Genomic DNA, 24,616 nt, shown 5'->3' with positions numbered 1-24,616 from the left:
GAGAAGATTCCTTTCATGTTGCTTTAAGGTACTTTGTGCCTGTTGGTTGAATTGGCCAGAATTTAGAAGGAATTGTAATCACATAGTACTGGTAACTTTTGGACTATAAGCACAAGAATCTATTGTAAAAGATACGTGAGAAAACTATGGTGGCTCTATACCTCTACTATATTGTACAGTTTTTATTGTCATATTTCAAGAAAGACAATGAACATAGGTAGGTAAAAAAGGAGGTAAAGATAATTAGATAAATAAGTGTTTGGAGTACTTAAAAGGTTCAAATATTTACTAAGGAATACTCTATGATCTTTAAAGATGAAATCTATGAAGATTTCATTTTTGATCTATGATCCAAGATTATGAAATCATGAAGAATGTGAATTAAGGTGAAGATACTTAAACTAGTAGTAATACACTGAATCTTGAGAGATAAACATGTAGGGAAAACAAAATAAATTTCTCCATTGTATAGCAGGTGGCAAGTCTTGGAATCCACTGAAAACAGTTTTTGAAATTAGTTTTTATATATTGATTCTACGTTTATTGGATTTTTAAAGGAAAGTAAGGAAATTGGGCAGGGGATAATATCTTTAACTTAATTTATGGAAGATGCCTTGAAGAATACCCTGCCCTCTTATAGAGTCACTCCTCTTGGTGTCTGTCAGTGATCAGAAGACAGGATAGCTCAGTGTGCTAGTCCATCTGTCCTGCCCTCCATTGCTCATGTTACAAGTGATCTGAAGATGGCTTTCTATCATCTCACCAACTTGGTAACCATAAACTTTCTAATTTCCAATGAAACTACTTTTCTACCAAATAATGGAGGAAAAACCCAAGTCATCAATATATTTGTAAAACAGGTTAAACTTTATTATGAATATGCTATATTCTACTTACAGGTCAAAGATAAATATAAGAATAATTAACTTCCCCAGGTGCCATCGCTTTGAAATCAAAGCGAAGACCTGTCGAGAATAATATTTATTTTCTCTTTGACTCCATCCCAATTTATTTTAGTAGTAGTTCTAAAATTATATACATGATTATTTTCTTCACGTTAAAATACTTTCATTCTAGTGAAAGCTAGAAACAATTCATGCCTCATCAAATTGTCCAGATAGTACTGTTTCTGTATCCGATTTCTGTAGTCACTTCACAGTGATTTTTATACTGTAGTGGTAAATTATCCTAAGGTCATATGCGTGAGCTGTGAAATTAAGGTCACCTCATCCTGCTATCCATTAAAAGAAAAACCAAGCAAGAGAGTGTGTGTGTGTCCAACAAATAAGGTCTCTCAGCTCCACTGGAAAACTGCCCAAAGTTTCCTGCCACTGAATATGAAAGAATTAGTGTAAGAGGTTGAAAACAGATTTTCTTATATATTTTTTGGAGAGTAACAATAAGCTCACAAAAATATTATTTTACTTTATTTTTCACGTTCCAGTTCAGTTTGTTGATTGATGAATAAACAAAGATAGGAAGATGCTGCCATTGAAGCTGATGGCAGGCCATTCTACTTCCTGATACTTCCCTGAGATGACGAAGTTAGTCTCTTCTGGTTTCTGCCTCAGAATAAGGTCATTTAGTCACGTATTATTAATCTTCTATCAGAAAAACATGGTAATGATAATTGAAAGGCCCTTGAGTTTCCCATAAGAACATGTTGCCCATCCTCTGTATACACTGTCTGCGTTGTAGAGGTCATACAAGGATTGGGAAAACTGGTGCAGAGATAAGCAAACTCATCACATGTTCTGAAAACCCCTTTGCTCATTTTACTTTCTGCTCCTCAATCTTTAGAGAAATATCTAGGAGAAAAGTGGTTTCTATGGACTCAGAAAGGTATAGAGAAATGTAATGACAGTAACATGTTTTGTGGGAGAGTTTGTTTCTTTCTCTCCCCATGTGACTTCTTTCCATGAACTGCATCAAGGCGTATATTAGGCACTGGATGGACATTTGCAGAGTTGGTACACTGTTAATCAGTTGGTTTTCATGATAGAAACCAAGCTCCTGAGATCAAATATAAGACTCCTTTTGCTCACATTTCATCTTTATTAGCAGAGCTCAATGATCTCTCTTGGACAGAAGAGCTACTTTAATAGAAATAAAGAATGGATTTGGGTTTTATAATTATATAGTCAATATTAATGAAAAATTTCAATATTTATGAAAAGTTTCCATAAGGGGGACCCGACAGAATTTAGTAGGAATAAGTAACCTAACATCTGTTTTCCTAGAAGATGTAGAGATTGCCGTGTTACTTGGATATGTACAAGGCTACACTTAATCTGTGGGTTTTGCTTTATTTTTAGCCTTGACTATTTTTAGAACTGGGTTTCATATGAAGGAAAAGAAAAACAGAACCTTAACACAAATTTGTGGCAGTACATAAAATAAGTTTTATAATAGGTTATAAAATCATTTGGCTCAAGTGCTAGGTCAGATTCTTTTAACTGGTTATTCTTTTTTTAGTGTTGAAGCCAGTGATTTCATAGTTTTGAATAAATACAAGTTATTCTTTTCTTTCACAACCAGATAAGGGCATGTTTCCAGATTTCTTTCCACAGAGTCATAAACAGAGATAGATCTAAGATATCTCTTTCTTCTGTTTAAGCACTAATTGTATTAAAAGCCAAGTCAACTCCAACCATAATTTAAGATCAAATAAGTTTAAGGGACTTTTAATGAAAATAATCACTGTCTATAATATGTTGAAGTCTTAGGATCCTTTTGCATTCGTCAGTTAAGTTTTTCTTTCTGAGACTAAACTCAAACCAAATCCTTTTCTTCAACTACTATCTAATCTACAATCTCTGCTTTTTCCTGTTTATCCAAATACAGTGGATATATCTTGACTTCTCTTACTCTCATTTGTTTTCACGGCTTTATGTCTTGGATTTGTTTACTTGCCTCTTGTCTTTGCCTTGACTTTTTGCACTTTTCTGTCATGAAGATTTCAGGACATCTGTATTCCTTTAAGTGGTTTATATTCTATCTTGGAGGCTGACTTTCTACATGATTCGGTAGCACTTCTTGTTTTCTTGATTTATAATCCTGCTATAATTTTTTAATCCTTTTTTCTTCGTAGAACGTTTTTCTTTTCCCACAAAGAATAACCTTCATAAAGTTATTCTAAGAATTTTCTTACCTCAATTCCTTAAAATTTATTTTTTATAACATTCCCCAAAAGCAATGTATATCATCATCACATAAGAACTTTAAATGATTGAGTTCGGTAATCCTTTTCAAGTCCCAGGCTTACCAAGATGTCTAAATCATGCCTTCCTCAATTTCTCCTTCATAATGATGTTGGCTTTGTCTCTTACCTCCTTTATGTAGAATATAGTTTAAAATTTATTTCAATCTCCCAGTGTGTAAAATGTAGTGCAGTATAAAATTTTAAAAGCTAGCATAATAAAATTTCCCTTCTAATTTGATGGGACATTTTTATTAAATATGATTTAATATTTGTTACCTGTCATACCAGAGGCATGTTATAAGAGGACCAATAACTATAATGTTCTTTGCCATAATTTAGTAAATTATAATGCATTATGATATTCATAAGTGTAAAATTATAAATATTACACCGTGTATGGAATAATCACCTCAATAAGTTTCATCAGGGAACTAAAATGCAAGTGGCAATTGCACACACAAGGAATTTTACAAATTAATTTGTGAAGGTGGAAAATATACCTTTATGCTAGTAAATTTCCTCACAAATATATTGGGAACAATAGAGTATGGGTGACTCTGTAATACATCATCATTATTGGAAAAGGTTGTTCAAGTGTATGCCCGACTAATTGTAAGTCACCATTGTAACTATTGCCAGTGCACACTAATACTTTAGAACATTTCTTCATTTTAAAAAACAAATAATGAAATAAATACAACGCATGTATAATGAAAGCTTTTATAGGCAGCTAGTATAAATTCTTCTCTCAGCACATTTTTTAAATCTTCACATAGTGCCTGTGCTTTGTTTTTATGTAAAAATGCCACAAGCTTTCTTATCCATATTTTCCAGCTTCAACAGAGAAGTGAAAGTCAGTTTATGTTGTCTCTAATTATTTGGATCCACATTTCAAATACACAGGAAAGCTAATTGTTGCATGTAGAAGTTATACAAAGAAGCAGTTGTATAGCTTGTAGCTAATTACTTAAATAAAAGTCCAGTGTCTTGACACTTTAACCAAGGAAAAAATATCCAACACCTACATAATTTAAACAGGTTGATTTGGGAGATGTGGTGATTATAATGGGAAGGTTTTGTGAAAATTTCTAAAAAACATCTGTGGCTGTTCATTGAGAACTGAATAAATACTCTTTCCTTGTGGAGACTTACTTCGGAGTGTATTTGGAAAACAATTCATTTCTATTCCCCAAATAATCTGAATAGAGTGTTTATGCACATTCTGGGATCTCCTTCTGATTCTTTTTAGGGACAATGGAGTTTTTTTGGATAAGAGCCAAACAAATGGATGATACTACTTTATAACAAGGTTGGCAAACTTTTTTAAAAGGCCAGATAGTACATATTTTTGGCTTTATGGACACGGCAATCCCTATTGTAACTACTTGACTCTGTTGTTGTAGTGGAAAAGCAGTCATAGGCAATACATCAACGAGTGAATGTGCTTCTGTCCTACCTTATCACATCTCTGGTGGATTTTTTAGTAACGTTTATTGAGGTATAAATCACATATAGTAAAATTCAGTCCGTTTTGACAAACACATTTGGTTGTGTAACCACCACAATTGAGATATAAAACATTTCCATCACCTCAAAAAATTCCCTTGTGCCCTTTTTAATCGCCCTCTCCCCGCCTCCCACCCCTGGCAAACACTGATCTGTTTTCTGTCTTACTATTAGTTTTGCCTTTTCCAAAATGGCATATAAATGTAATTAAACAGTATGTGCCTCTAGAGTCTGGTTTCTTTCACTTACGTAATGCACTTGAGATTCAGCTGCATTGTCGTTTGTTCTTTTTAATTGCTGAGCACCTTAACACATTCTATTAGTGTTTGTGTCAGGACTTCTCTGTGTTCCTACTACAATAGCTATTTATGCTGCTCAGCCCTCTCACTTAGGTTATCAACACTAGCTTCCTAAGCTTTCCACCTGTTTGCAGCCCAAGTTTTGCCCAAGACATCCTTCCAATACTGAATTTTGTTCTTTCTAATTTCCCCCCTGCTTCATTCAACTTATTTAAATTTTTAAAAAATCACACATTTGTCCCACTCCTTTGGTAATCACCAATTGATTCTCCGTATCTGTTAGCCTGTTTGTTTGTTTATTTATTTATAATTAATTAATTAATTTAAATTCCACACATAAGAGTTATCATATGGTATTTGTCTTCTTCTGCCTGACTTATTTCACTTAACATAGTGCCCTTGAGGTCCATCCATGGTATCGCAAATGATAAATTTCATTCCTTCTTATGGCTGAATAGTGTGTGTGTGTGTGTGTGTGTGTGTGTGTGTGTGTCTGTGTCTGTGTCTGTGTCTGTGTGTGTCTACATCTTTATCCATTCATCCATTACTGGACACTTAGGTTGTTGTCATATCTTGGCTATTGTGAATGATGCTGCAATGAACATGGGAAAGTATGTAACTTTTCGAGTTAAGGTTTTTAAGGTTTTTGTTTTCTTTGAGTAAATACCCATGTGGTAGTTCTATTTTTAACTTTTTATGTGGTAGTTCTATTTTAACTTTTTATGTGGTAGTTCTATTTTTAACTTTTTGAGGAACCTCTGTACTGTTTTCCATGGCGGCTGCACCAATTTATGTTCCCTCCAACAGTGCACAGGGTTCCCTTTCTTCACATCCTCATGAACACTTGTTATTTCTAGTCTTTTTGATCATAGCCATTCTAATAGGTGTGACAAAATGTATCATGCAGTTTTGATTTGCATTTCCCTGATGATTAATGATGTAGAGTATAGTTTTATATACCTGTTGGCCATCTGTATATCTTCTTTGGAAAAAGTCTATTCAGATATTCTTCCACTTTTTAATTGGATTTTTTTGTTTGTTTTTCTTTTTGCTGTTGTTTGTTAATTCTGAGTGTATAATTTCTTTATATATTTTGGATATTAGCCCTTTATCATATATGTAATTTGCAAATATTTTCTCCCATTCAGTAGACTACCTTTTCATTTTGTTGATGGTTTCCTCGATGCACAGACGCTTTTTAGTATGATGTAATCCCACTGATTTATTTTAGCTTTTGTTGCCTTTGTTTTTGGTGTCAGATTCAAAAACCATCGCCAAGATCTATGTCAAGGAGCCTACTGCCTATGTTTTCTCGTAGGAGTTTTATGGTTTCAGGTCTTACATTCAAGTCTTTCACCTATTTTGAGTTAATTTTTGTATGTGGTGTAAGATAGTGGACCAGTTTCATTCTTTTTTATGTGTTTGTCCAATTTTCCCAACACCATTTATTGAAGAGACTGTCCTTTCTCCATTGTATATACTCTTGGCTACTTTGTCTTGAATGAATTGATCATATGTATGCATGGGTTTATTTCTGGCTGTATTACGTTTCACTGATACATATGTCTGTTTTTATGTCAGTGCCATTGTGTTTTAATTATTATAGCTTGTAACATAGTTTGAAATCAGGGAGTATAATGCCTCTAGCTTTGTTCTTCTTTCCCAAGATTGTTTTGGCTATTCAGGATCTTTTATGGTTTCATACAAATTTTAGGTTTGTTTGTTCTATTTCTGTGAAAAACTCCACTAAAATTTTGATTGGGACTATACTGAATTGTTCATTGCTTGGGGTAGTATGGACATTTTCACCATATTAATTCTTCCAATGCACAACCATTTGTTTATTTGGTCCATTTATTTGTATTTTCTTCAATTTCTTTGTTTACTATTTCATAGTTTTCAATATATAGGTCTTTCACTTCCTTGGTTAAATTCTTACTTATTTTATTCTTTATGTGCAATTGTAAACAGGGTTGTTTTCTTAATTTCTCTTTCCAATCCTTTATTATTAGTATATTTAAAAAATCAGACTTTTGCTTATTGATTTTTGTATCCTGCAACTTTACTGAATTCGTTTATTAGTCTAACAGTTTTTTTATGGAGTCTGTCTGTAAGATTTTTCTATATACGTTTGTCATGTGCAAGCAGTGAGAGTTTTACTTCTTTCCAATTTGAATGCTTTTTATTTCTTTCTCTTGCCTTATTGCTTTGGCTAAGACTTCTAATACCAGGTTGAATAAAAGTGGTGAAGTGGTCATCCTTGTCTTGTTCCTGATCTTTCTAATTTTCCCTGTGCTTTAAACCTTTTAATCACTTCTCATAGTTTATCAAATAATACACAAATTCTGTAGTTTAGCATAGTATTTTTTTTTTTTAATTTGGCCTCTCTCTGCTATTTTAGCCAGGTTTGAGGCCTCAAGCCATGTACCTAACATTCCATTTTTAACTCTAACCATAAGGAATAATTCACGGTTTTCCCAGCATGACTTGCTGCCTGTCACATCCATCTTTTCTTGGTGTCTGAACTCTCCTTCTCTTGGGGACCAGCTTGCTCACTCTTCAAAACTTAGCTTCACTGCCACCATCTCTGAGTTTTCTCTGAGTCCTTAGTTTTATTTATATGTGCACTTTCTTTGTTTTAGCAGCTCTTAAATGTCCTTTTTGATAGCATTTATCATTCTGTACTATAATAATTACTGTATTTTATTAAGTCCAACATGCTATCAATTGTAAGACACCATTATTTTATGTACTACTAAGAAAGTAAAAGTGCTGAGAATTATGACATAAGATAGTCACTTAGAATTTTTATTTAATTCTTAATGAAAGAACTCATTTAGACTTAATTTAGATCATATATCTCTTGTGCCTGCAGAAAAATATAAGTGTAGTAAATAGTTGAACCATTTTTAAAACTTCTTCATCTTTAGAATCAGACTCTTTTAAAGCACCTTTTCTTTTAGTTGTAAATGTTCCTGTTGTTTCACATAATACTCTCTGTGTCCTCTGGGCTTTGTCAAGAGTGGAGTGCTCTTCTGTTGTTTCCAGGATGTTCTTTAAGCTACCAATAGCTATTCCGCTAGCTTTGATATCGGTATTTTCTTGATTTTTAATAGAAGGTGTTGACAGAGATGTTTTTAGGCAATAGCTAGGACTCATACTCTTCTCTCAGATGGTCCTTAGTTTAAATATGAATTGATTGCAGTTGTCCCTTTATACCACAAACAAATGTACAAAACCAAGTTCACATATGCACGGACAATGGTAACTAGGTGGCCAGCAACTCTTGTAAGATTCTGTCAATCAAAAACATACCCTGATTTCAGAGATACTGAAATATAAAAAGTGTGTTTCTTGGAATTGATGACATGTAGCAGTTTCTCTCTCCCAACATTTGTAAGCTCCTTGTATACAGGGACAACATGTTTAATTCTGGTTGGGCACATAGTAGATGTATAGTTAAAAGAGTGAAGCTTGTAAATTCTACATCCTCTGTGCATTCTGTAATAGAAATTGTAAACTAAAGGTAGTTGTCTTCTATTTTTCCCTAGAGGTATTCCTCATTCTTTTTATGCATGTTATTTCATATATGGACATACCAGTTCATTCAGCCAATCTGCTACATATAGATGGCTGTGTTGTTTCCAATATTTTGTAATAACAAACTAAGTTGCAATGAATAACCTTGTGCATATGTATTTTCAAATTATTAGAAGCGTATCTTCAGGATTAATTCCTAGAAGTGGGATTGTTAGGTCAGTAGGTAAATGTATGTGTAGTTTTGTTAGATATGGCCAAATTTCTCTCTGTATGGAATAGACCACGTTGCACTCTCACTAACAGTGCCAACAGAGAGAGCTGACAGCCTCTTGAATGTTTGCCAATTTGATACTTAGGAATGGCATCTAAGGAGTAATTTTAATTGGCAGCTCTTATATTAGGAGAGAAATTCAAAATCTCTATTTTTAAGGGCCATTATTACCTCTTTTCCTTAGTGAATTCTCTGTGCGTTCCTTTTGCGCATTTTTCTATTGAGTTTTTGGTCTTTTTTTCCCTTCAGGTTTTGAGTTCTTACTATTAGGCATAATTTGCCTTTTATCAGTTGATATATTTTCTCTCAGTTTGCCAGTTGTCCCTTGACTTTATTTATGAATAAATTATATTTTGCTATGTAAAATTAAAAATTTTGTAGTTACATTTATTAATATTTTGTTTTATTGCATCTAGAGTTTGAGTCCTAGTTAGATAGTTTTTCCCCATACACAGTTGATAGAGGTCTTCACCCACAGCTTTTCAACTTCTAGATGGACCTCTCTCTACTCCTTGCTCATAACCCCTGACATTTCAGAACCAGTAATGGATCTGAATCCTTCAGAATCACTGAATCCTTCTCATACTCCTGTATCTCTCTTTGACCACAGCAGGGAAAGGTCCTCCAAATTTAAAGACTCGTAATAAGATTGGGCGCACATGGGTAATTCAACATAAGCGCTGCATTTCAAGGTCCTTCGCTTAATCACATTAGCAAAATTCCTTTTGTCACGTAAGGTCATATATTCACAGGTTCTGGGAATTGGCCCGCGGACATCTTTGTAGGTAGTCTGCTTACCACACTGACCATTTTGGAAGATCATACCACTGAGAGCTTTTCCATTCATAGCATTTCAGTTACGAATATAGCACACCTGTGTCAGTCTATATAGTTTTCATATTCTTAGTGGTTCTGCATGTTGCTCCAAGTACTATCTGACTTCATCATTATATTTTTTGGTACACGTGTGCCTATGTATTTGTTGAAGTCTGTACTATTTGATAACACATTATTTCCCCTGTACTGAAGTTTATGCATTATATTTTAATAGAAATTTTGTGTATAGGTGCATTATATTACCTGTGGATTTTTTTCAAGGTTATAAAGCAAACCTTACAAACTATTGTTCATAGAATAGGGATATCGGGTCTAACACACTTGAGAATCAGTGGGCTAGACCACAGCTTAGTGGTTGGCATGAAGTAAACACTCAGTTGAAGATGCACCATCCTAGAGACTTGGGAAATCTTAAAATATTTTAAGTGGAATGACTTTTGTTTTTATGTACATAAGTGATAGGTGAGATTCTTCAAACATTGTGATCATCCTCCCCGTGAAAAAACATTTCATTGCTTCTCCATTTACCGTGTTCCCTAATGTTGAAAAGCAATAGAATTATTTAGATCAATTCCTGGTTTTGAGAACTAATAAATTCTTATAGGATACCTCAGGAGACTGTTTTGAGACAGATTCATTTCAGTTCTAGAATTACAATTTTCTATGTATTTCCTTTGTTTTTCAAAGGTAAGGTTTTTGCGATAGTTTAGTAATATCTTACTGCAATCTCTTGGAAGTGATCAAAATTACTCACTAAAAGTTAACCCACGAATTACTCTAAAATAGGCCACAAAGTAGAATTTTCTGACTTTCAAAATTAAGGACCCCAAAGGTGAAGTACCAGAGTTTATATCTCAATTTAACCAAAGCTCGTGGAACAGGCCCTAGTTTATTCACATCCAAGCCATTTTGCCTGCCAGATTGTATGTCTTTATAAACAGTAAGCAGCAGACAGTGGTGCTCACGCTGAGACAAGCGGGCACAAGTACCGTCTGTCTGTCTGTATGTGAAATGCTTTCCTTCACATTAGCTTGGTTTGCTTTAGAATGCTACTGTTCTTGTCACATCACAGGTTGTTTTAACTATGGGTCGTTTTTCTACTTGTTAGCTTTTTAAAAGCATCGTAACGAGATGGACAAATATAGACGTTTCCAAAAATTTGTGTTGTTTTAAGTCCATCCCAACAGTGTGTTATTTTTATAATTGAAACTTTGTAAAACACATCTGAGGCTCTCCTTTCGACAGAGAGATAATCTCAAAAATTGAGTGTAATGATACTTGTAGTATTTTATGTTATGCTCCCAACTGGAATTACCTGGAGTGTTTATATGCCAGGACATAGCACGAAGTTATGTATTGAAAAAGCAAGCTATTTCCTCATTTAACTTGATAATCTTTTATACTTGTACATTCTAAAAAGGCAAAGCATATCTTCAAGTTTAACTGTGCAATGTGTTACAGAGGTTCATTTTGAAGAAGCCATCATATGTTGCATAAATTTGCCATTTCCAAAGCAATAACTTTTACATTTGCTTTTTTTTAAAAAAAAGTATCCAAATTTGATAGTCAAATCTTTTATAACTTTGAAGGTATGTACTGGACTCCTTATTAATCGAAACGGTCCTTTTAAAAAGTAATAGACATTTTTTGGTGTTATTTTAAATTTAGTTATCATGAGGTATTTATTAGATTTATAAACACACACTAGGAGTCCTTTGGGCATGTGTATAAAAATAACCATCACAGTAAAACCAAATCCATTGGCCCAAGAAAGAAAATTACCAATGAGTAATTTTGGAGTTCCTAATAAGGAACTCCAGCCTGAAAGGTATTTCATTTACGATCCTTGGTCACCCAAAAACATAAGATCCATAAACTTGAAGAGGGAAGGAATTTTAAATTTGGAGATTTCCTGTGGAATAGCTCCAAACATAAGGACACTGTGTAACAAGGTCCTCTTGGTCAGAACACACTGTTATGCTCGACCATCTCCATTAGTTAGTCCTGTTATGCTAAATGAACTTTACAGTCATTTTGATTAGGGGCCTTAGGACAGTCTTTTAAGGGTCTGCAGGATTTTGCAGTCATCAGAGATCAGGGCAAGAGTGAAGAGCTTGCGAAAGCGTGGTGAGGTGAGTGACAGAGTTACGTCTCTATGCATAGTCTCCTCACGGAGAATATGTTGAAAAAGAAAAGAAAGAAGGATGCGACTCTGATTTGATTTTGAAATTCACACGTTATTGTGAGTACAATGTACTTTTTGAACATATTTCTTTCTTGGAAATAAAAAGTAAGTATGTGCTCCTCGGCATGGTCATCCAGTTGCCTTTTATGATGCTAAATGCTTTATCTGTTTTCCCCTATGGAAAAAACACCTCAGCTGCTTAGGAGCCAAACCACAGCATCTTACTGCTGATGGACAAGCCTGTCCATAGTAGAAACAGGGCTTTCTGAGGTGTTGGAAGTGAAAGCTCTTCCACAGAACCATAGAGATAGTAAAAAAGACAGCAAAGGGAAAGTCATTTCTTAACAGAGCTCAGCTAGTGCCTCTGGGAACTGAGGGTGGCAGTGGTGTGGGATTTAAGCTGGTCGAAGCTGCTGGAATCCTGCTTTTATGCTCTACTGTCTACTGTTATGAGTTTAGCAATCTGAAGAGCCGCCTTGGACAGCCCAGCTCCTGTGGTGGTTGCCATTCCTTTCCTATGGTTCCCTTCGGTTCTCCCAGGTCTAGGCAGCAGCCTGTGCAGGAGAGGAGTGATGCCCAGTGTGCCTTCACGTAGGTGGGACATTGGGCGGCGCTGCCCTGTTACCTCCACCAGCCCGCGTCTTTCGTCTCAGCAAGCGTCTTCCTGTACTGCTTCCGGCAAGAGACCCCACATTTATCCTTCTTTCTCATGGCTGAATTTTATACATATATATAATATGTATGTATCATATAATATATATGATGGGCACTTAGGCCGTTTCCATATCTTGGCTATTGTAAATAATGCTGCAATGAACATGGGAGTGCAGATATCTATTTGATATACTGTTTTTATTTCCTTTGTATGTATACCCAGAGTTGGGATTGCTGGATCGCATGATAGTCTATTTTTAATGTTTTGAGAAACCTCCATATTGTTTTCCATAGTGAGTGCATCAATTTATGTTCCCTCCAACAGTGCCCAAGGGTTCCCTTTTTTCTACATTCTCACCAACATTTATGCCCTGTGTTTTTGATAACAGCCCCTCTAACAGGTGTGAGGCGACACACTGTGGTTGTGGTTTCCATTTCCCGGATGGTCAGTGATGCTGAGCATCTTTTCATGGACCTGTTGCCCATCAGTATGTCTCTTTTGGAAACATGCGTATTCAGATCTTCTGCCCATTTTTTAATCAGATTGTTTATTTTGTTTTGTTTTGCTATTGAATTGCACGAATTCTTTATATATCCTGGATAGTAACCCCTTATCAAATGTGTGATTTGCAAATACAGAGGGTGCCAAAAAAATGTATACACATTTTAAGAAAGTGAAAAACTGTATTAAAATTGTAATACGATAACAAAAGATGACTACAAGTCACATTTGACTGCTGCAGTTACAGGAGGTGCTCAAAGTGGTTACCATCAGTGTAATTTTAATACTGTTTTTTTCCTTTCTTAAAATGTGTATACACGTTTTTGGCACCGTCTGTATTTTCTCCCATTCAGTTGGCTGCTTTTTCATTTTGTTGATCGTGTCCTTTGTCATGCAGAATGTTTTTGTTTTTATTTAGTTTGATGTAGTTCTACTTGCTTATTGCTTTTGTTGCCTTTGGTTTTTGTGTCAAATCCCAAAAACCATGGCCAAGACCAATGTCAAGGAGCTTACCACCTTTGTTTTCTTTTAGGAGTTTTATGGTTTCAGGTCTTATGTTCAAGTCTATAATCCATTTTGAGTTGATTTTTGTGTATGGTTAAGATAGGGGTCCACTTTAATTCTTTCATATGTGGCTGTACAGTTTTCCTGACACCATTTACTGAAGAGAGAGTATCCTTTCCCCAATGTATATTCTTGGCTCCTTTGCCATAAATTTGTTCACCATACATGCATGGGTTTATTTTTGTTTCATTGATCTATGCATCTATTTTTATGCCAGTGCCATCCTGTTTTGATTACTGTACCTTTGTTATGTAATTTGAAATCAGGGAACGTGATGCCTCCAGCTTTGTTCTTCTTGTCAAGATTGCTTTGGCTATTCAGTGCTTTTGTGGTTCCATATAAGTTTTAGGATTGTTTGTCCTATTTCTCTGAAGAATGCCATTGGAATTTTGATAGGGATTGCGTTGAATTTGTGGGTTGCTTTGGGTAATTTGGACATTTTAGCAACATTAATCCCTCCAATCCATGAACATGGACTATCTTTTCATTTATTTGTATCTTCTCGATTTCTTTCATCAATTTCTCATAGCTTTCAGTTATGTTGGTTGGACATTTGTAGATATTTTTAATTGTATTTTTAAATGTGTCCTTTCTTTGGTGAGACCACTTAAGTTCTTTGTTTTCTAGATATTTAACATGTAGATATTTTTAGATATTTAATTAGAATACGTTGCATTCTGTAATTCATTCCCTAAAGAAAAGTGGAAGTAACATTTATGTATGTAAATCAGGTCATGACATTTCCCTGCGTAGACAATCCCGGTGGCTTTCTGTCACACTTAGAATAAAATCAGAACTCCTTACCCTGGCATCCGAGTCTTCCGTCAGTGCTTGCCAACCTTTGCTGCCTTGTAGAACCATGAACACAGGCTCAAAGAGCTTGGATAAATTTCCAGTGTTCAGGCCTCCCCCCTAGAGAGTCTGAAGTAATTGGTCTGAGGTGGGACCCTGACTTCAGTATTGTCTTAAAAACTACTCAGTAATCCTAATAATAGGCAGCTGGGCTGAGGATCACTGCCTACATGGTCCAACCTGCACCTGTCTCTCCAGCTTTCTCTCTCTCTCTCTGCTGGATCCTCTGCGGATTACGTTCAGCCTCACTGGCTACAGTCAGCCCCTTAAATCTGTCTCGCTTCTTTGTGCTTCAGGGCTTTTGCACAGATTGTTGTCTTAGCCTGGAATACTCTGATCTTCACATGGCCTCTTGTCACTCAAATCACAACCTGAATATATTTAGAGAAAACATCCTTGACCCACCAAATCATTTTCTATCACATTACCCTGTATTTTCTGTATAGCACTGATCACTAGGTGACATTTTTGTCTCATTTGTGACGCCTCCCTTGCTTCTTGTCCTCTGTCTACTTTCCTTTTTCCATTTTTGTTCTCTTCCCACTAGAATGTAAGGTCCATGTTTATCTTTTTCACTGCTGTATCCTTAGTACCTGGAGAAATTACTGGCATGTAGTCAGCAGGCTATTGATAGATGAAGGCATGGATAAATGCCTTTTGAAAAATTTATGTTCTTTTTAGAGGACCAGCTCAAATGTCACTTTGGTCCACTTTTCTTTACTAATATTACCTTTTCTTTAAATTCTAAGACAAAATCTTTTCTGTCATCTATGTATTTTAAGTGTGTTTTTCCAGGATCCATCAGCTCCAAGTCAAGTAGTTGTTTCAATCTAGTTGTGGAGGGCACAGCTCACAGTGGCCCATGTGGGGATCGAACCGGCAACCTTGTTGTTAAGAGCACTGCGCGCTAACCAACTGAGCTAACAGGCCGCCCCTATATTAATGTTTTGAACTGTTGTTAACATAGACTTATTGTTAGATTTAAATTTTAACATATTTGTATTTTCTCAGTTGATTCAAGTTCCTCGGTCATTTATTAAGTACCCAGTAGGTGCCAGACATTGTCTCATTTACTTCTAAAGATATTTAACTCCCTTCTGCCATGTATCATGTGACAAGGAAGTGGCAGACTGGAAGTGAAGCCCAGCTGTGCTCATGCTGTACCCATCCTTTCAGCCGCACTGCTTTCCCTGTTGGCTGACGGCAAGGGCTTCGAGTGTTGTTGAGTGAAGCCAAATGCCGCATCGGCTTCCGGTGTCTTTGCCTGCTGCACAGGTGTTCGTACTTACACCAAGCTTGATTTTAGATCTTATTTGTTCCTTGCTTTCAAAAACGTTTCTGTTCTACCAGAGTCAAGCATTTTGGATAAGATATAGCTAAGTTTGCAGTACCATTTGAATAAATGTGGTTCTTTAGTTTGTGTATAGTGAGGGGTTTTACTCTGTACCATAGTATCTCCTTTCTGCCTTCCTTTTTGAAACTGTTCTTACCCCTTTTTATTTATATACTTACTTGTCTGGAAACATTTCTTCACAAGCTTTAATAAGTTGGTTTACTTTTAAAATTCATCATCCTTAAGTTGTGTGGTTGTTGTTGTGGACAATAGGATCCAGCCTGGCCATCTGAAGCTGAGAGGGGTTTATTTCAGGGTGTTAGGTAGCTCCCGGGATCTCTGGAAGACAGGGAACAGGATTTCGATCTCACCGGTTAGGAATGACTGAGCCAGGAGGACTTCGGCCATAGCTGTCCTAGATGCGTAGAAGAGCAGGTCTCCTCGTGCTGGCTGACATGTCACTGTCATTGCTCACCGCCAGGTTTTTTCAGTTCCCAGTTCTGTGTACGTGAGAATGCGCAGTAAAACCCAGGTCCTGTACAGAACTCCAGCTTCAGAGGCATCTAAGAAATGATGTTTCTAGTCTTCTAGCCTCTGGAGTCCAGGAGGGATAGGAGCAGGGGGTATGATTGGGTATCGTCATTGAATACATATTATGTCATTGCACCTACTCTGACCTTGACTTTATATTTTATTTTACAACTTTATTTAAAATGTCCTTTCATTGGGTCAGTTGTTAGTGAGACAGTAGGTTTGACTTCTAGTTAGCTTCAATCAGAAGAATTTTGTTCAGTGTTCATAAAATAAATCTTTAACTAGAGCAGGTCATCTTGAAATGGATCCCACAGGTTACAATGAAGAGAGCTATTAAATGATTCCAAATCAACTTCTTTGCATTGTAGCAGAGTAAGTTCATCATGGTATGTTGTAACAGCAGGATTGTGTACAGAAGGAAGCATTGTCATACTTGACAGGCTAAAAATAGTTCTTTAAAGAAGAACTTGAAGGAGAAGCGTGGGAGAGTTTACCCATAATTTTACAGTAAAGGTAAAACAAGAGGCCTTTTGTTGGAGATCAAACATACATGACACTGAACAATATTGGCAGCACGCCTTGCATTCTGTTCACAGAGTATGCTTAGACCATAAATAATGGCTTCATTTCTATTCGGGGCCTAAAAATTATTAACATTCTGTGATTATGCAGTACTATACAGGGTTCTGCCACTAATAGGTTGGACATAAATAATCCCACGTTGCAAAATTGAGATTATTTATATCAGCTAGTCTTGTTGTGTCCTTTTACTCACTTAAATCCCAGATTGTCTTAGTATTTATACTACCGGTAGGATATTTTGTATCAGGGTAAGTTTCGCTCAAAGAAGTAAAACTTATTTGAAGTAGATATGGAAAGCAGACAGAATTACAGCTAGTTTCTTCTGGAAAAAACATTATTAATAATACTTATTTACCCCAATCACAAAACAAATTAATGCCCACTGTTTATATTTTTAATTCAGAAATAAGAAAATTAAGAATCATATCCACCTAGAGATGTAATTACTGTTAATTAAAGCATTTTTATTTCACTCTTTTGTCTATGTACTTAAAGATATTTTTAGTATCAGTGGAGACCAGCTGCATTTGGGGGCATTTTGGGGAGTGGTCAATATCATAGGCTGTACTTTCTGCCTCTTCTCAAAGAATTAGACTGAGAAGCGGGGTTTCTGAGGGTAGCCTGAGAGCTGTACAGCTGGTGTGTTAACTCTGCATTGTATCCGAGGACTGATTAGTCCAGACCAGCTCTTTCTCTATGGAATTTCTTTTGCTGAAATTTGTTACTGTATTTGTCATAGTAACAGACTTGAGGTCTCCCAGCTCCTCTGCTTATTAGCTGTGTATCCTTGTTTGGGTAAGCTATATAACCTCTTTGTAACTCAGTGTTCTCATCTGCAAAATGAAGACAATAATTGCATCCCTCTCTTAGGGTTACAAGGCTTACATGAGGTAATTTATATAAAGTACTTGGCAGCTAGTCAGCTCTTCATTAGCTGCTGTAGTTATTGTTCTTTCAATTAACTTGTTGACACACTGTTCTTGAAAGGATGATCTGACCCACGGCACAAATTTTTCTCAATCTTATTATCAAAAATTGTAGCGCTGCTTTCTTCGTGTCAATGCTTGGTTATTATGATTTATGTAACTTTTTATGTCTCTCTTTCTTGTGTACAATATTAGAAAGATTAGATTCACTTTTTAGGTTTTCTTATAGTGCATTTTGTATATCACCTTTACCTTTCTTGATTTCATCTTCCCTGTGTAGTTTTCTTTGTCCACTTATTTTTTATTTTATAATACATTACATTATGCATATTTTTGCAAGTCAACTTAATTACTTTTTGAAAGTCTTCTGTGGTGGGTTATTTTTAACGTTGTTGAAGTGATATTCTTTATACACTTTGATATCCTCCTTTTGCTATAATCATTTAAATTTTCTATCAGAAAAATTACATCTCCATTATAATGTAAAATTTTGCTTTCTTAAGAATATTTGTATTTAAAGAGAGAGGTAGCTCAAATTTCTTTATACACTAAAATTTCTACTTTAATATTTTCAGTTGTCCTTCTGAATATTATACCTTGGAAAACTAATTTTACTGTGATTCTAGCCACTCAACACACAACCACTTTTTGCAACTGATGACTTATATCCAAGTTTCTCCAAGGAATCAGAAAAATTAGTGTGTACCGTTAAAATGTACTAGAAACATTTAAGCCATTTAATTGCTTAAAGTTTCAAATCTATATTCTGTGATACATTTCATTCAGTTATGGTTCTTCCCATTTTAATAGGACATTTTTATTTTCAGAAGGATTTCTTCTTTGCAAATCAAAAAACTCCAAATGACATAGAATTTTGAGATACACGGGTATTTTCCAGGGATCTGAATGAGGGTGAGGTTAGACAATGGTGGCTCTAAAGGAACTAGATTTCATGTCCTGTTATTTTAAAAATTTTAAGGAAATGCAGAAAGAGGAAATGGTTCTGGCTTTAGGATATCATTAGCACTATTTTTATTCTCTTAAGTTCAAAGGTTTCGGGGATAAGAAAATATATGCAAAAATGGAGACATTCATCTTTCCTGATTTTTATTAATGTACTTTAGAAATTCTCATATGGAGTAAACACACTTTTTAAAACTTTGCTTTTCCATCTGCTTTAGGGATGTGTGTGTAGGTGGGAAGAATAAGGAAATGATACATTTTTAACAAATTCATTATATAGTATATGTTAAAATAAAAATATTAAATGGTACTAAAACTCAAATATTTTATAGATAGAATCACTTGAAAATGCTGTTACTCTATTTTAACGATTAGCTTATTATCTAAATTAATTCGCAGTATCACTGACCCAGTTGAGACTATGCTGGAAAAGTTCTGTGAGTTAGGTTTGCTTAGATTCAGTTTTTCTGTGAAAGTTCAGTTTCACTTTGCTGTCCATGCACTTTCACACAATTGAAAATAACTTTCATATCAATGAAAAGAATTTCTGATTTTAACTAATACTGTGGAAAGTGGGGCCATGTATCTCTTTCAGGAAAAGGTAGAATTCCATCTTTTCTCCCAGTATAGGAGCTTAATTGCGAAAACCAGCAACTTGTATTAAAGGGATTTTTTTTTTCCTCTTTAGGAGGTTTTTATTTTAATTCAAAGATGTGTTAGAAATGAAGAATAGCTCTTTTAAACATGATAGTAGGCCTAGAGTTTAGGTGATAAAACTACACTGAGCTAGTCTTCTGAGAAATGCCAAATAGTTCCATTTTCTTCTGTCCCTCTGAAGGTTGAAAAAACGGAGAGTATCTCTGGTCTGTATTTGTGGTTGGCGTTACCGGTGTTGAGTCCTGTTGCCTGTTACTGCTTGTTGTTTAGGAACAAATAACCGTTTCATTTCCTTCATTAAGTCTAAGGTAGCCTCCAACTGCTAAGTTGGAAAAGAGGGGCCCTGCGTATTGATGGTCTTTCTCATCGTCATTATTAGTAAATATTTACTTACTTAAATGGGCAAACTATTGCAGACACTGTACGGTATGAATTATCATATTTTGCCATGTATAATGCACACTTTATAAGGACATGCGTTATACATGGGTAGTACTAATTCTGTCTCTATATAAATATTTTTAATTATTTTATTCATGCTTATGAGTTAAAAGTGTAACTCTAGAAATCGATAACGATATCCATATGCAAAATAATATCCTGGAGTATGAGAATCGGTTTTGTTGAACTTAGGACGAACTTGCAACAATGAAGAGTTCTCGGCCTTCTATGATGAGTAAATATCTTAAATTTTTTTACTGGTACATAAAATTTCTTGTACCATAAAATGTTAAAAAATAAATGCTAAAATTCCTTTATCATATAAAAACAAGCACCTAAATGTAAACAAATAAAAATTTGAATTAAAAAATTACAACGAAAGATTTTTTTTCCCCTGTAAGTTTGTGCCCAAAACGTGGGTGCACATTATCCACAGGAGCGCGTTATACATGGTGACATGCCGTAACAAGAGACAAAAGTACTTTGGAATCATGACCAAGGGAAGTAGTGCTTTTTCATATCATTCACAGAATGCTGATTCACGATGTGTTGGTATGAAAGTGTGGAATTTTCTCAGTTGAAATTTTTTTCGAAAGTTACCACTGGCTAGCCTTAGCCCATTAGGTGTCTGACCCTCTTAGGCATCTGACCTTCTTATGCCAGAGTTACATTCCTCACCTCCAGTCCTGGGCCCAGGCGAAAGACTCAAGAGCTGAGTTTGGGTCAGGATGCCCCCATCCCTTTTCAGTCTGAAGCCCAACCCATTTAACACCCATCCATTTCTTTAAAACTGTGGTACCAGTGGGATGCCTTCTTTGAATACCAAGTAGGAATTCTTAAAGGAAACAAGGCCTACTCTTTCGTTTTATTCCTTCATTTTATTTCAACTTTTAATTTATGCCATTTTATTAAGCATTTTGTATATCCTCTTGCAATCTCATAATTCCTATTAGAAGGAAGGGGTGAAAAATGAATAGGATGTTTGTTTTATTCTCTAGGACAATAAGTGATATAATTCTATAGTGAATATTTTTCTGGAATAATTAGTACCAAGAGTTTTCTTTAAATTTACCAGTGTTTATATTAACTTTAAAAAGATTTTTATATATGTATGTCTGTGTATACTTACGTATGTATACATATACATACTTGATTTTTTCGTAATTTATTTGACTATGAAAATGACCCACGGACATTTGATTTTTCCTGTTTTTCCTGCTGAGTGATCCATTTCCTGGTCTGTGGCACAGCCATGAGTGGGAATGAGCTCATTCTCATCATAACCCATCTTAGTAAACACTGATGATGGTGATAAATTTAGTCTTGGCTATTGTAACTGTCATTGACAGCTTAGAATGACATGCTCATGTAGTTTGCATAGAACGTAAGATTGATAGTTAAAGAATTAAACAAAATTAATGAGCTAAGCCGAATTTTGATAATGTGCCCAAGCCAGCCCTTTCTGATTATGGGGACTTGCTGAGTTTGAATGTTACTGTTTCTGGTGTCTTTAGATTCAATGGAAGCCTATCTGTACCTCCTAAGTCTATATGATTCAATGGAAGCCTATTTATACCTCCTAAGTCAGGTTTTGTTTGTTTTTTCTTTTTTGGTAATGAGAACATTGAAGTAGGTAAGACTTATTTTTTTTCATCTTGATTTCAATACAGATTTGTTGCCATTATGGACATAAGCGCATTCATTAGTTTTCTATCTGCTTAAAACTTGAAGTAGGTAGCAAAGAATTTACAAAACACTAAATTTTAGTTAAAATTGACTGTAAACGTTTAATTTTGTTTGATGTAAGTGGCACAAAATTTATCTGAAGCTGATAATAGAAACTGTTGTCTTTAACATTAACACGTTTGAGAAAGAATTGTTCATATTATATGAATTTTTTTAATAATAGATAGACTTTCATTTGCCAGTACTGTTAAGTTTGCTTCAATCTGTTACACTATTTTCCTGCTAGCATGTTGTGTGAGTGATTTTTAAAAATTGCATATTTATAAGGGCCATGCTATTGTTTGACAATTCCTGTGCCTCATCTGGTGACTGTTTTCCTCAGTTTCCTCCATTTTCAAGCCCCTCTAAGTGAGTCACTGTGATGGTTCCTAACATGGCTTTTCAGGAGAACTCATCAACTGCAACAAAATGCACATCACTGATAAGCATCTCCACCCACTGAGTTTGTTTGGCCTCTAATACTTAAAAAGGAATCCATACATTTTGATCCGTAAAGCTGATTGAGTTAAATTCCATTAAAATCAGGTGGAAATTACTACCATCATCTGTGTAGATATCAAACGAACATTTTAAAAGAAGGGGTGGATGCTCAATTAAAAGAAAAAACCCTCCTCACTCTTACTATAGTAAGTGGATGAGTAATAGGAAAAAACCTCAAATGACCAAGAAAAGTTTCTGAGTATCTTTCTCTTTGATGGGTTGGAGATGACTTCCCAGTTTTAGTATGGAATGTCAAGAGAGAGGTGACTATCAAGCTAAATCAGCTGCCATCCATTCTTAAAAATTAATTCTGCGTTTTCTTTTGTGGCTGGTGGGTTTAGGATATGACAGCTCGTGATCTGCTCCAGCAGAGATACACTCTCCCAAATGGAGACACTGCCTGGCGGTCCTCGCCCCTGGTGACGGCTGCTCTGGAAGGAAAGCTGGTCCTCCTGGATGGCATCCATCGCGTCAACGCTGGCACACTCGCTGTACTGCAAAGGTCTGTGTGAGTCACACACACAAAAACACACCAAGTAAACAGTAGACGTGGAACTCTCTCAACCTTCTGTTTTTAAACTGGGTGGTGTAAATGGTTAGAAACTTAAAATTTTATATCCAAGTAGAACAGATTTTTTTTAAATTGTAAACACAGCATATACAGTGAAACTTCACAGCAAACTTCTGTGTTTTAAGAAAACTTTTAAGTAATGACTTTGAAGACTTTATATATGTTTATTAACATATGTGACAAGCCACACAGCTCAAGTTTCTACAGTGTGTCAGAATGACAGCTCCACGGTCTGCAAACTCCTTATGAATCACAGATTTAAATTACTGGTTTTCTTGTTGGAATTTTTCTTTTGAGAGAAAATGTGGATCCTTATATAAAATGTGTAATAGCTGTTTCATATTTTATATAAACTTAAACAGCTCACTTTGTGTTTATAAACGCAAACATTTGTGTAACTATTGTTTTCTTACTTCAGTTTAGGTGGGAAAATAGCCACACATTCCCAATGAACATCTCTTGAATTTAATGTCATGAAAAAACTTCATGTGTAATTTTCCTGGAAAATATTCCCATCCTGTGACACTTGGGGAGATTAATGATAATGATTTGTTGTTGTTACATCTTAATTCCATCACTTGTAGACATTTGGTTTTTAACTTTGACTTTTCAGGAAAGTTCAAATAAGTGGAATAATTCATTTCCCCAACCAACTATTCCAAGTTTTTGTCCTTGAAAAGATGTACATACCAAATATAATTAAAGATTCCAAAAACATTGTGTTAATCCTGATTAGATTTGAGAGACTTTAAACATGGCTTCGTAATGTATCATAACCATTCCATAGATTTATAATGTTTTTCTCTTCTAAATAGACAAATGTACACACAAACAAAATAGTGCTCCGCTTTTATTAGCTATCTCTTGCCTATTAGGCCAAGAAGTAGTGGTAGCGGCACCTGCTAGTAACTGAGTACGTACCCAGTGCTGGGCGTACTCACATGGTGCTACGTGTGAGTAACACACATGGTGCTACGTGTGTGTGTCTCAGCTTCTCACCTTTGGCATCACCGTGCGGTGTGGGACTTAAAAATTACTGATGTCTGGCTCCTGCTCCTCTAATTCTGACAGAATTGATCCTTGGCAAGGCTTGAACATTGGTATTTTAAAACTTTTGATACAGAAACCAACAGTTTTTGCCAAGTGTAACAGCACTAGCCAACTTGAAATTTCGGAAGGTGCATCGAACCCTTTCCAGGAGATTCCAACGTGCAGCCAGTGAGAACAACTATAGGAAGCATCTGCCTCCCCTTAGCTGTTTAATCTTCACAGCAATACCGTAAGGTTGATAGTATTGCCCTAATTTTATAAAAGATGAAAGTCAAAAGAGATGGAGTAGTTCTCCCGCTCCCCAGTCATTCAGCTAATAAGCTGCGGAGCTGGAGTTGAACCCAGACCCAGCGGACTCCACTGCCCACACTCCTACCCACTGCGTCATGCAGCCCTCCTCCCCATCAGCGCTCACCTACCGAGTGGAGATGGTGGGACCACTGGAGTGTGCGCATCAGCAGACTTGGTGACTGGTGTGAGACGCAGAACAGTACTTTTCAGCCTCTGCGACATCTCTTGGTGCTGTCATGCTGTGGATGGTTAGGCCGCCATCAGAGTGGGAATATGAAACAGCACCGCTTGTTTCTTTGTAAAGACGTTCAATATTTTAAATCCTGTAATTCCACAGACAGAACTATTTTGATAATACACACTATACGTTCACAAGTTACATTAGACTCAAGGGAGCATGTGCCAACGGCCTTGTTGACTTCTGTGCACCTGCTGGGCTGCCAGCCACTCACTCAGCCGTTTGTCTCCCTCCTCCTCCTGCTTTCCAGCCCCTCCCCTCCTCTGTGCTCGCTCCCCACATCCAGTATCCATGATACTGCCCTTGAGTACATGAGGCAGCAATGTTGCCAACTGTTAACAGCACGAGTCAACTTGAAATTCCAAAAGGTGCCTCCAAAACGGTTAGACGCA

The 24,616-nt window shown here is 35.9% G+C and overlaps 1 protein-coding gene across 1 annotated transcript in view; it reads left to right on the top strand.

Moving 5' to 3' along the window:
- VWA8 (von Willebrand factor A domain containing 8) overlaps window positions 1–24,616 on the top strand; it is a 305,649-nt gene that overhangs the window by 66,575 nt on the left and 214,458 nt on the right. The window contains exon 13 of the mRNA XM_074329337.2: window positions 22,416–22,576. Coding sequence (XP_074185438.2) covers window positions 22,416–22,576 — 161 coding nt within the window. The remainder of the gene's footprint in view (window positions 1–22,415; window positions 22,577–24,616) is intronic.

Source organism: Rhinolophus sinicus, chromosome 16, assembly GCF_057876585.1.
Source record: "Rhinolophus sinicus isolate RSI-liver-muscle chromosome 16, RSI-T2T, whole genome shotgun sequence".
In the NCBI taxonomy this organism is placed as follows: domain Eukaryota; kingdom Metazoa; phylum Chordata; class Mammalia; order Chiroptera; family Rhinolophidae; genus Rhinolophus; species Rhinolophus sinicus.
This window is presented reverse-complemented; position numbering and strand designations above follow the sequence as displayed.